General features: G+C 47.2%; 1 protein-coding gene across 1 annotated transcript; it reads left to right on the forward strand.

Moving 5' to 3' along the window:
* The first annotated feature begins 227 nt into the window (after window positions 1-227).
* On the forward strand, window positions 228-7191 carry LOC133239505 (spermadhesin Z13). Its single transcript, XM_061403774.1, has 4 exons — window positions 228-398; window positions 2741-2770; window positions 3643-3784; window positions 6655-7191. The coding sequence occupies exons 1-4, from the start codon at window positions 353-355 to the stop codon at window positions 6839-6841; spliced, it is 405 nt and encodes a 134-aa protein (XP_061259758.1). The 5' UTR covers window positions 228-352; the 3' UTR covers window positions 6842-7191.
* Window positions 7192-13609: the final 6418 nt, after the last annotated feature.

A 13609-nucleotide genomic window follows, 5' to 3' on the forward strand; every position in this document is an offset into this window, starting at 1 on the left:
ACTAGAGGTGGACACGCTGCAGCTGAACCTCAGGGAAGAGAGCCCTGCAAACAGGGCATCCTGGTGGTCTGTGGCTAATTTACCAACCTTCATTGAGGACCACAAAAACAGGAGAGGGAGAGAAGAAACAGGCCATCATTTCCCAGTCTGGGTGGGAAAGGACACAGAAAATCTCTGACATAGACAAGGGCAAGCAGCAGGCAACCCGTTTCTCCTAAAGAACCCGGGGTTCCTGTAGCCTTGCCCGGCTGGGCTCCAGGGGAGGAGGAGGTCAGGTGTCAGCTGCTGTGTGTATATAGCCCCAGGCCTCCGAGGCCGGGCTCACTGCTGAGGCTGGTGCCAGGCTGCGAAGATGAAGCTGTCCAGTGTCATCCCTTGGGCCTTGCTGCTAAGCACAGGTAAAGCCTGGCCCCCAGCCCCTTGCCCCCAGGCCTCTCTGCTTCCTGTTCAACCTAGAGATTCTGTGCAGTTCGCTTGTTGCCCAAGAAAAGGGTCTGCAAGCTGCCCCCCTCCAAGGAGATGCCACCCTCAGCCTGGCCTGGAGAAGGAGGGTTCAGCAGCACGGCCATGACCCAGGGCTGAGCATATAATGACTCTTAAACATTTTCTGGGCTCTCCCTCCTTGTTCTGACATGTGTTTTCTGGGCCTCTTCCTCCCCTCTACCTCAGCCTTATGCCAATATCCCCTGTGATGCCCGGTGGGACAGCCAGTCCTCAGTCCAAACCTAGAGGTGAACCAGTCGTAGGCAGCTTTTCAGGGGTCTTGGAAGTGTGATGGTGTGGGTGCGGGAAGTGGGACTCAGGCTGGACTTGATTGGAGGGGGCATCCAAGGGGAAACAGAGGCTCCTGGAGAAGTCCCAGGACAGACTGGGTGCTCAGCATCTGCCCCCCAGGGAGGGAGACGTGGCAGCAACGTGAGCTCAGGAATGACCCGCAGGAGCAGCAGCTCCAGCAGGGCTGAGGAGCTCCTGACGGGGGTCTTAGCCCTGCAGGGGGCTGGGCGCTGGGCCTGCACTGAACACGGAGGGACCCATGAGGATTCTCAGTGCTGGAGGGAAAGCAGAGGACAGCTGTGCCTTCAGGGAAGCCTCTGTCTCCTTCTTTACTTGTTCTCTGTGGGTCTCATTCTGTCCTTCCCTCTTCTCTCCCCTTTTCTGCTCAGACTGCTCTTTTCATCAACCCACACTCTGCTTCCCTCCCCATCCCCTGCTCCCCTGCAGGCAACTGTGGTCATGACTAGGAGCCCGGTGGGAGGCAGGTGGGGAGGACGGGCTTATGCTGTCAGCATGTGAGCACATATCCGTCTCAGCATTTATCCCAGTCTCCTGTGATCAGGACCTTCCCATCTTCCTGGTCTTGGGTGAGGGGGGGTCACGGTTCTCTCCTGGGACAGTCTGTGGGCAGCTTATAGGTAAAAACAGGTCCATCAGAGCCTTCCTGCCTCTGCCGTTTCTCAAGCAACATCAGTTCAAATCAACAGATCAAGGCAGCGTGTTTTGGGGTGAACTCTTACATGGGGCTCCTGGTTCCCCTGCTTCAAAGCCGGGACCTCAGATTCAAATCAGAGGAGGTCACCAGACGTGTGGGTCCACGGTGGGAAGATGTGTGATTCTGCCTTTGAGATCTGCTTTCAGAATAACCTTGATTTGCATTTTCAGAGCCGATGTGATGGATGCCCCATCCATCCATGGAGGGTAGGGAGGTTTCCTTTGTGGCCCCCAGTCCTATGCCACTTCAGTACTCAGGACGGGCAGCTGGAGACAGATCCCGGTGTCCTGGTTGACATCTATGGTCACATAGCTTCCAGAGCGCTTGTTGATTTCAATTTACTGAGGAAAGCAGTGTTTATGGGAAAGGAAATGAATGTGGTGGGAGGTTGCCAGTGGCAGGGAGCATAGTGGACAGCCTCTCTGGGATGGGCATAGAGCTGTGTATGCGTGGACTGTCCTCTGGAACCAAGGAGGCTGTTACTATTATATTTCCAGGTTATAGCTGAAAGGACTGAGGTTTGTGACAACAAATGCCTTGTCTAAAGCCATCCAGCTCTCATCTGAGCTGCTCTGAGCCCCAGGGCCATTGATTCAGGCACTGTCTGCGCCCACTGATCACATCGTGAGGACAAGCCAGGATCTCATCAATGGTGGCGCCTGAGGGGCTGGATCAGCACCCTTGACAGAAGCCCTGGACTCAGTTCCCTGCTACAGTGAAACTTCATAAATTCAGATGATTCACTTCTCTCTAGCGGAAAATCGATTTCATTTTGTTCAACCTCAGATTGGTCGCTGACCTCAGTAAAGAATTGTCCAAACAGTTCACGTTCATTAGAGTGATGAAATGTCTTGTTGTGACCAGGTTGGAGAGGTTTCTTGGGAGAGGGTCTTACAATGCTCAGACTGGGAAATTCTTGGGGAAATCAGGACAGATGGGTCAGCACCCCGAGTGCTGACCTCTAATTGGCTCCGGAGTGGGGGCATCACAGGAGACATGGTGCAATCGGAGAGACGAGGAGAAAGCAGCTGGATGAGGGAGTCTTGAAGGTGGAGGGCCAGGCCTCCATGCTGCCCTGCCCCATGAGACCAGGTTCGTCCCGGGGACAGGGACAGCCAGGCTTCTCTGTCTGTGCTCTGCATCTTCCTTGAGACTCAGCCCTTCTCCACGTTGTCTATGCGAAAGGCTCGACTCTTCCGTAACTTCCACCTTGTCATCTTGACTTTCCGTGTTTTTGTTTGTTTCTTTCAGCCTCATCGGATTCAACTGACGGGCTTCTCGGTAAGTGCACAGATATTATTTCATCCTTTCCTGCTCATCACACAGAGAAGTGCTTGGGGGTTGCAGTTTCAATAGCTCTCCTGAAAACACTTTACCATTTTACCTTGGTAAACCAAGGCCAAGGAACTTGGCATTTCCGGAGTTGACCGTCAGCCTTGGTTTTAACAGTCCTTAGGGTCCCATACACCCTGACCTCTCATGACTCCCACCGTGCTCCTCCTCCCCTCCCCACCTTTCCTCCTCCACAGCCCAAAAGCCTCCCCTGCCCTCCTGCCTGCACAACCGCACTGGGCAGGGGTGGGACCACCTCTCCACAGCACCGGTGTCCCAGGATGACGGAGCCGCCTCCAATGGCTGGAGCCTGGAGGGCCGAGGAGCGTCACCGTGTCCAGGCAGAGGGTGTGCTGGCAGCAGGAGGGGTTCTGGGCAGAGGGACAGGCTTCCTCCTGATGAAAGGGCTGACTGATGATTGATAATTGATCGACTGATGATCGATTGATTTCCCTGGTGACTTCTGGCCCAGGTACTCGATGAGCATTTTTTACAAATAGGAAGTCTTTTGATGATAAACACCCCTGAAGAAAGTACTGTCTTTATCCTCACTTGATGAAAAATGTTTCATCATGCAAGTTTGAAGTTCTTCTATATTCAGGTGTCAGAACAAATTGCAGTAACGTGTGTGTGGGTTTGCTATGTTCTGCAGAGTACAAGATAAGATTCACTTTTGGGGGACTCCAGACTTAGACCCTGGAGGTTCCGTTGTGATTGGCGGAAGGGGAAGTTAGGACCATGTACGGTGGTGTGGCGCCCAGGGGTGGTACCCTCCCCGCCGGCCTGGTGCTGCTCCTGGGCACCTGTAATTCTCTCTTCAGTTAAAGATAAACATTTGTGTGGGGACCTTTATGGAGAGGAATATGGAGTGATCTTCCCCTATCTGGGACTGCATACGGAATGCCTCTGGATCATCAAGATGGACCCAGGTTACAGAATTCTTTTGGAAGTACGCGATGTCCAGTAAGTGCTCTTTGCTGATGTTGTGGTTTTATGGGAAGGTGTCTTTCTTGGCCTCTTCCCGTTCCCCCTGCACCACCCAGCACACACATTCGGACACATCCTGACTCCAGCTCACTCCTGCTGATGACCCTGAGTGGCCCTCTGCCCTCTGCATAAAGCTGACCCTCCTTGCATGACTTTCAGATCCCTCCAGGGGACCCCTGATCTCCCCTCCCTTCTAACTTCTTCTCCCCTCTGCCCTCTCTCTGAGCTGAGCCAGCACACTGAGCTGTGGACCCATCAGACTATTGGGCAGCTCTGAGCCTTTGCTCACACTGTCCCCTCTGCCTAGAAGGTATCTTCCACCTCTCCTAGACTCACCACCTGCTGGTTAGGGTCCTCATTTCCTAGTTCACAAGTTCACTGGAGGAAGAACTTTTCCATCACACCTCAAACCCCTGCTCTGACTCTGTCCACAGCTGGGCAGATCTTTCTCGGATTTGTGCCCCATCCATTAATCCGTGCAAAACTCTGGGGGAATTTGAAAGGTTGTTGTTGAATCACGCGAAGACACCAGGATTCTTGGCCCCCGGAGGAGAAGAATTCAATCTGGGGCCAGAGATGAGGCTTGATTGCTCAGAGCTTTTGTGTAATAAAGTTTTATTAAAGTATAAAGGAGATAGAGAAAGCTTCTGACATACGCATCAGAAGGGGGAAGAAAGAGTACCCCCTTGCTAGTGTTAGCAATCAAGTTATATACTCTCCAATGAATCCAAAGAATATCTGGAGGTTGTAAAGACCTCACCAGACCTACTCCCATAATTTACATTTTAAGATAACAGAATTAGCCAGAAGGTTTAATCCAGAGACTGTCCTCAGGCAGGATATATTATTGTTATATAATCCTAAGGAATGTCAGTTCAGTTCAGTCGCTCAGTCGTGTCCGACTCTTTGCGACCCCATGAATCACAGCACGCCAGGCCTCCCTGTCCATCACCAACTCCCGGAGTCCACTCAGACTCATGTCCATCGAGTCAGTGATGCCATCCAGCCATCTCATCCTCTGTCGTCCCCTTCTCCTCCTGCCCCCAATCCTTTCCAGCATCAGAGTCTTTTCCAATGAGTCACCTCTTGGCATGAGGTGGCCAAAGTACTAGAGTTTCAGCTCTAGCATCATTCCTTCCAAAGAAATCCCAGGGCTGATCTCCTTCAGAATGGACTGGTTGGATCTCCTTGCAGTCCAAGGGACTCTCAAGAGTCTTCTCCAACACCACAGTTCAAAAGCATCAATTCTTCGGCGCTCAGCCTTCTTCACAGTCCAACTCTCACATCCATACATGACCACAGGAAAAACCATAGCCTTTACTAGACGGACGTTTGTTGGCAAAGTAATGTCTCTGCTTTTGAATATGCTATCTAGGTTGGACATAACTTTCCTTCCAAGGAGTAAGTGTCTTTTAATTTCATGAGGAAATAAAAGTTTGTCCTTTCTTCCTCTTTGAGAATTCTGGACCCCTCTCTCCTTGGGGACCCCTAGAGTTCTTATCAACCTGCCTAGGAAATGACTCTCTCAGACTGACAGCATAACATCACTCCTGCTTATGTCTAAATTTGCTCTAGAGAAAGCAGCTTAATCTTTGGGGGGTCAGGGAATAATTTTTTAACTAATGACTGAATAAATGAATGAATGAACCATTGAAAGAAAGAGTAAAGGAATGATAACGGGAAAAGTGAATGAAATGATGTGGCAACAGCAAGCATTTGCAATGTAGCAATAAAATACAGCACTTCTATAGCAGGTTAGTCTTCATAGATACAAACACAGGAGCCACATTTCCATGGCTGGCCACATGCGGCCCAGGGTGGTGGTTGAGACAGGTGATGTTCTCTAGTGACTGAGGGCCCTGTCCCTCCAGACCTTCTATGAGGTCAGGTCTCCCACTGGGCTGAGGAGCTGCTCCATGTGAGGACAACCTGGAGATGCCTGCCCTACAGCAGGGCTCAGACCATCTCCCCAAACTACACCCCAGGGCTGAAGGAGGCAGGCATTTCCTGCATCATATTTCTATTATGGTCAGAGGGATAGGTTATATGGAAAACTTCCCCTGATTGACCTCTCCACTTTTGCAGAGGTTTATTTTTGTTCTCACTGTCCTTGGCACCAAGGAAGGAATCAGTCTAAGAGCAAACTAACTAAACAGGGGAGGGCACAGCTAACTAACTAAAAGTTAGCTCAACTAACTTAGAGAGTGCCAAGCGTGTGTCCTGGTGAGATGTCCCTTCTGTGTCTCGTTTTAACCCAGAGAGGCTCCAGTCTTCCTCCTGGGTGGGACACACGCTGGTGGCTGAGAGAGGAAGACAGGGTGGGGTCAGGTCTGATGGGCAGGAGGAGGAGGTGGAGACCTCAGCAGGAGTGTGACACCCCGTGTGTGCACTTTGCCCACAGTGGGGAGAGCTGGACGCCCCTCTCACCTCTGCAGGTCCTGGAGCCCACGAGGGGGTCCTGGGCCCCCTGTGCTAGGGGTACAAAGGATGAACCAGGAGTGGTGTCACACTCTCGTATCTGAGCCTCACCTGACTCTTTGCTTGTCCAAGGAAACGGTCCTCGGGGTTGGCCATACTGTGCCCTCCAGGGGGTCCTGATCCCAAAGACCAGGGTGGGCTTCCCTGAGCCATCAGTGGGGCTTCCCAGGAGATGTGGAGTCATGTGAGGGGAGGGTCCTGGGTGACGCCCCTCTCCAGAAGGGTGAGTCTCCTTCCCTGTGGGCGTCATGCCTGAGAAGTCTGGTGAGCAAATCTATGTGATTGGGTCGGGTCCAGGTGGGGAGGCTGCCTGCTGGAGGGGCCACAATTCCAAAGGCTGATGCGTGCTTTTTCCTCTGCTGCAACAGCCTCAACTGTAATAAAGAGTCTCTCGAGATTATAGAGGGGCCGCCAGAATCTTCTAATTCACGGAAGATTTGTGACACTTCACACGCGGAATACACATCTTGTACCAACACCATGACCGTCAAGTACACAAGAAAGCCCAACCACCCAGCGCCTAATTTCTTCTTAATTTTCCGTCGTGTGTTGTAGGGTAGGTTTTAGAGAGCAGAGACCTGCTGCCGTGCCCTCCCCTGTCTGTGAATGGCTCCATGGGAGCTAGGTGTGTGGTATTTACGTGACTGTTGAAATAAACTTGACCATCACTGGGTGAGTGACAGGCAGGGTGACTACTGAGTCTCTCCAGAATCATCCACCAGTTCTATCCCAGCCTTTCTGCAAACCCCGGATTTTTGAGGTGGAAAGTCCTGATATGAAAATTCTTTGACAAATTGTATTTTTCATCTTGATGATGTGAAAATTTCCTCCCAAATGTAAAATTTCCCTTCCTGATCTTTTAAAAATCCCTTTGGCATTTTCCAATAAATTCATTTTAAATTTGAGGTACAGATAGTATCTCATGTTTGTGCTCAGTCGTGTCCGACTCTTTGCGACCCCATGGACTGTTGACCACCAGGCTCCTCTGTCCATGGAGTCTTACAGACAAGAATACTGAAGTGGGTTGCCATTTCTTCCTCCAGGGAATCTTCCTGACCCAGGGATTGAACTCACATCTCCTGCGTCTCCTTCACTGTAGGTGGATTCTTTACCACTGAGCCATCAGGGAATATACAATACATATGTATAAGGTCTATAGGTGTATAGTAAATATGTAGATATATAGCAGGTACATATATTTTATATATATATGTATACGTACATATATATGTATATTAGTATACTAATGGAAATTTATGTTCATTATATAGGTGTTATGCAGGTATATAGATACATATGTAACCCAGAGGAAACAAGACACAGTCCCCGAAATTGCTTTTTTCCTCATTAATGCTTTGCTGAAAGTTTCCCCCAATTATCAGTTGGAAGAAAATGCTTATTGATTTGACTTACCCAAAGTCTATTTAAGCTGCTCTCCAATCCCAGAGATTAGTGACATTTGCCTTGTGCCTAAGGCTGGGCAAGCATTACAAATGAGAACAAAGGTCCTTGCAGATTTCAGGAATCAGCTGAGCAAGACGAGAGACGTCCTCTGCTCACCTGTCTCATCACATATTGACCCCATCCCTCCCTCTGTGTCTGTCCCAGTCATCTGTCTCCTCTTTGGAAGGAAACGCTTCTTACTCCTGAGCTTTAAAAACTTGTCAGTCTAGAGGTTGGATCATTCTACTTATTGCTGTAATCATTCTGAATAAAGTCTCTTTACCTGAGTCTGGAATTGTTTTTTTGTTTTGTTTGTGAGTCCTCATTTCACAGTGTCGGAGCCTCCGGCATCACTGAGAGTGACTGAAATCCTCTCTGAAGGTCTTTAAAACCAGAGGAATTCTCCTTTGTCTGAGGCCTGTCTGGAGACAGGAGTTGTGCCTATTTTGACTCTTTCTCTCACCTTCACAACGAAAACCTCCCCAGAAAGAGAAACGAGATGCTGGCCCAACTCTCTGCTAAACTTTCTAGCAACATGGTTGATGGTAAAGAATATTTGATGAGAATGTGTTGAATCTCTTTGATTCCCCCTAGCCTAGTACTGCATCAGGGTTACTTTTGAAGTTCTGAAAAGAGTAAAACATAAAGCCTGCATTGTCAGTTCATCAAAGTTGGGTGACACAGCATTTTATCAGATCAGATGTTAGGAGGATCAAAAAGCACAATGGTGCCTGAATGGCCCAGCCTCTTGTAGGCCTGGAACTGATCAAATTGCCTTCAAGTCTTTTACTTCTGCTCAGAGTCGAAGGGGTGGTGTGGGGGCCTCTTCATGGACCTTGAGCTGGGTCATCAACTCCCTCAGGAACAATGCCCAATGAGGCCGGCTCAGAGCCATGCTGGGATCTCCCTCCCGCAAGTGAGTTTCCTGGAGGTGGGTTTTCTTTGCTGATGTTGTAGATATTAGGAAAGCTTTCATCCTGATCTCCTCCAGTTCACCCACCACTATCCAGCACATGTATCCAAACAGGATCTGATTCCATTTTCACTTCCTGTTGAAAGCCCTTCTATGAATCTCTGCCATTAAGATTAAATTTACCCATCTTAGCAGAGTTTGGGGCTTCCCTGATAGCTCAATCAGTAAAGAATCCACCTGCCATGCAGGAGGGCCAGGGTTTGATCCCTGGGTCAAGAAGATCCCTGGAGAAGGAAATGGCAACCCACTCCAGTATGCTTGCCTGGAAATATTCCATGGACAGAGAAGCCTGTTTAGAGCTTATAAAATCCTTTCCATCTGACCTTCCCTCCCTCTTAATGTCTTCTTCCTTATACGCTTTCTCAGGGCTGAGCCATCACACACTGAATATTGGGCCCAGTAGAACTTTGGGCATCTTCCTGCCATAGTTCACATTGTCCCCTGGGCCAGAAGTGCATCCTTACAGCACTTCAGGTTTCACCTGCTCGCTTCTGAGGGTTCCCAATTAGTACACCATGATTAAGCTGAATGGATAACTCAACAATTGATAGCTTATGGTGAACAATGCTGAATTCTCGATCTCTGAAGAAGAAGATTTAGCTTCATGACCAGGGACCAGGCTTGATCACTCAAGAGCTTTTGTGTAGCAGAGTTTTATTAAAGTATGAAAAGGGACAGGGAAAGTTTCTGACATAGACATCAGAGGGGGGATGCCCCATTTGCTAGTCATTAGCAAGGGAATTACATACTTTTTAAATTAGTTATTACAATAAATCAAAAGAATGTCTCAAGGTTGTAAAAATTTTACCAGACCTGCTCCCACAATTTACATTTTAGGGTAACAGGATTATAACTTAACAACAGAAAGATCCTACCAGACCCACTTCCATAATATACATTTGATATCAGGATTAGTCAGAAGGTTTTCAGAAAGGAGAAACTGTCCTCAAGCAGGATCAGTTCAGTTCAGTCTCTCAGTCATGTCCAACTCTTTGCAACCCCATGGTCACCAGGCCTCCCTGTCCATTGTCAACTCTCAGAGTTTACTCAAACTCATGTCCATTGAGTCAGTGATGCCATCCAACCATCTTATCCTCTGTCATCCCCTTCTCCTCCCGCCTTCAATCTTTCCCAGCATCAGGGTCCTTTCAAATGAGTCAGTTCATCACATCAGGTAGCCAAAGTATTGGAGTTTCAGCTTCAGCATCAGTCCTTCCAATGAATATTCAGGACTGATTTCCTTTAGGATGGACTGGTTTGACTTCGTTGCAGTCCAAGGGACTCTCAAGAGTCTTCTCCAACACCACAGTTCAAAAGCATCAATTTTTTGGTGCTCAGCTTTCTTTATAGTCCAACTCTGACATCCATACATGAGTACTGGAAAAACCACAGCTTTGATTAGATGGACCTTGTTGACAAAGTAATGTCTCTGCTTTTTAATATGCTGTTTCGGTTGGTCATAACTTTTCTTCCAAGGAGTAAGCTTCTTTTAATTTCACAGCTGCAGTCACCATCTGCAGTGATTTTGGAGCCCCCAGAATAAAGTCTGCCACTATTTCCACTTTTTCCCCATCTATTTGCCATGAAGCAATGGGACCAGATGCCATGATCTTAGTTTTCTGAATGTTGAGCTTTAAGCCAACTTTTTCACTCTCCACTTTCACTTTCATCAAGAGACTTTTAGTTCCTCTTCACTTTCTGCCATAAGGGTGGTGTCATCTGCATAGCTGAGGTTATTGATATGTCTCCCCTGGCAATCTTGCTTCCAGCTTGTGCTTCCTCCAGCCCAGCGTTCCTCGTGATGTACTCTGCATATAAGTTAAATAAGCAGGGTGACAATATACAGCCTTGATGTACTCCTTTTCTTATTTAGAACCAGTCTGTTGTTCCATGTCCAGTTCGAACTGTTGCTTCCTACCTGCATACAGATTTCTCAAACAGGATACATTGTTGTTATATAATCCATAGTACAGAGTTTAAACTGAGTTTGTTTGTTGTGTAATCATCAGTTCCCGGCTTAAAGGAAAAAAAAAAAACATTTTATGTGACTAAGACTAAGGAGTGTAGACGGGGGAAAAAAAGACATGTGTCCTTTCCTCCTCCTTGAGAATTCCAGACCCCTATCTCGTCCTTGGAATCCCCGGACTTCTTAGCAACCTGCCTAGGAATTGACCATCTCATTCCCCCCTTTTCTTTAAGGAGAATTATGTTGCCAAGGGAAAGAGGCATCGTTTTCATTCCATAACTACTTCCTGCTGTTGAAGGGTATCGTCCCTAACTATTGAGGCAACATATTCCCCTAACCCTCATATTGAGGGCCTCTGATCCAGGGACTCCAAATAATAGTTGGAGGAGTCTGTGGTACTTTTCGGAGGCTATACAACCATTCGTAACTTAAAAGCTTTCAAACGGTTGGAAGCAAATTCAGCTACACAGCTACAAGTGCAGGGAGCAAATAGTTCAAGCAGAAAAATTAGAATTATCACGATTAAGATAGTTTTCCACCATAGGGAGCTAGTTAACATTTCCAAAAGTGACGTGACTGAGACTTCAGGAGAATCCATAGCCTGAATCATCTTCTTCATGTGTTTAGTAAAGTGAGTAACATTAGTACTCATATCTGGTATTATGTACAACATTGGGTATGAATAATAGCACAAGTTCCTCCTCGTGCAGCCGTTAGAATATCTAAAGCCAATCTGTTTTTGTAAAACCACCTTTCTAATTTGTATTTGTTTAATATAATAATTTGTAGTAAGGGCTGAAATAGCTTTTTGAGACTCTTGTAAAGCCTGCTGAGTAAACTTAGAGCATCAACTTGTAGCATAACATCTGTAGTTCCCAGAGAGGGAATGAATATTGCAACCACATAATCATACCAGTGAAATACAGACCTTGCCCAGTGAGTTTTAAGGTGTGGCAGATTGGCAGGATTCTCTGGAAGCTCTAAAAATACAAAGCCATGAGTAAAAGGTAAACCTCAGGTGCATCTCCCTATCCAGCCAGGGGGAAGCCATGCCTGTAGGTAAGAGCCATATATCCAGTAAGTCCCGTTTGGAGCAAACCAGCATGACTGAGGGATCCAGTTCCAATCAGTTCCTGGGCAGGCAAAGGGAGGACCTGAACTGGGATTGGAAAACACAGGAATGATCACATTGCATATTTAATGAGGCAAAAATCCCAATTGTTTCCAATCATTCTAATTAAGTTGTCAGCTAACTTCTGGGGATGGCTCCATTTGTTACAAGCATATAGGAGTGTTAGATAGTAGGCATCCCTTTTAAGGAGTTAGCCATATGATCTTATCCCATGTTTGATAAACATCAGGTAGGAAACCACCAGATCTAGATGCATTTACCTATTTATGTGCAGCAAAACAGTCATTAAACCAAGGTAATGTATAATCAAAGTTGGAAGTCACAGTATATCCATAGTTAAGGTACAAAATGTTACACCAGTCCATCTTAGGATTGCTAGATATCATTAGACTAAAGAGAGACATCACACGTGGTTGCTGATGGTGAAGATATTCACAGAGTTGAAGAAAGTCTTTTCTTCAACCAGAGAAACCCACCATGGAAAGCCTTCAATTGATGAGGAGGTTGAAAAGCTGAAAGCTGAGTCAAATAGTTAGTTCTAAGGCTTTAGGGTCTATGACAATATCTGTGTGCAAAAATGGTCTCCCATAGAGACAGTCCCTTCTTGTTAGGGGCAGTTCAAGCCCTCATTAAAGCTATGGGTAAAACTTTAAACCAACTGTCTGTGTTTCCTGCGTTAGCTTACACGGATTCTTCTAATAATGTCCTTAGCCTTTTCAACCTTTTCTGAAGATTGGGGTCTCCAGGAACAGTGTAAGTGATATTCCATTCCTAGAGCTTTTGACACCCTTTGAATTAAAGCAGCTTTAAAGGTGGAGCATAGTTGCTCTGGAGGCTCTGTGGCAGCCCAAACCTGGGAATAATTTCATGGATTAAAAATTTTATAACTTCCTTTGCCTGTTCACCATGGCAGGGAAAGGCTTCAATCCATTCAGTGTCTACTCAGGCCTGTAAGCAAGAAAATCTGTTCGTTTTTGGCATATGAGTAAAAGGAACCACAGCCTCATTTATTATTCATAATTCTTGCACTAGTCTCTGTTCATCATTTGACTTTTTCACACCCAAAATAGGAGTGTTGCATAGACTATTATAGGGAATGAATAGCCCCTGCTCCTTTAACTTTTCAATGATGGGTTTTAACTCTTCCTTAACCTTGGGCTTTCGTGGGTACTGCTTTTGATGTGGAAATAGGTTAGGGTCTTTGAGCTTGATAATGACAGGAACAGCATTTTGTGCTCAACCCAAGTTTTTCCATTAGCCCACACTTTAGGATTTACACTTTGTTCAATTAATGGGAGAGAAAGAGAAGTCTCCACATTGATGAAAATAGAGGCCTGGACCTTGCTCAGTATAATCCCTCCCCAGAAGGGGTGAGAGAGACTCCGCACAGATGAGAGAGACTCCACACAATCAGAAACTCGTGAGAAAAGAGCCCAGAGTCCCAGTTGCAGCTTAAAGGATGACTGAAATAATAGCATTTGTCTCTGATTGTCCCATTACAGTAGTGGATCAGGAGGAAAGTGGACCAGGGGCTTCAGTGAGCACAAAGAAAGATGCCTCAGTGTCCAAAAGAAAATTGATTGACTGGCTTCCCACAGTTACTGATACCCAGGGTTCCTCACATGTTATTGGGACGGGAGTTTGTGTGGGGACCCCTGGGCACCTTCAGTCCTGATTGTCCTGAGAGCCTGACCCCTGGGGCCTACAACTCTGGGGGCCGTCTCTCCTCCAGTGTGGTCCTTTACAGACTGGACAGAGAGCTGGGGGCAGCTCAGACGCCTGAGAGCAACTTAGCTTGAGATGCCCCTC

This window comes from Bos javanicus, chromosome 26 (assembly GCF_032452875.1).
Source record: "Bos javanicus breed banteng chromosome 26, ARS-OSU_banteng_1.0, whole genome shotgun sequence".
Lineage (NCBI taxonomy): Eukaryota > Metazoa > Chordata > Mammalia > Artiodactyla > Bovidae > Bos > Bos javanicus.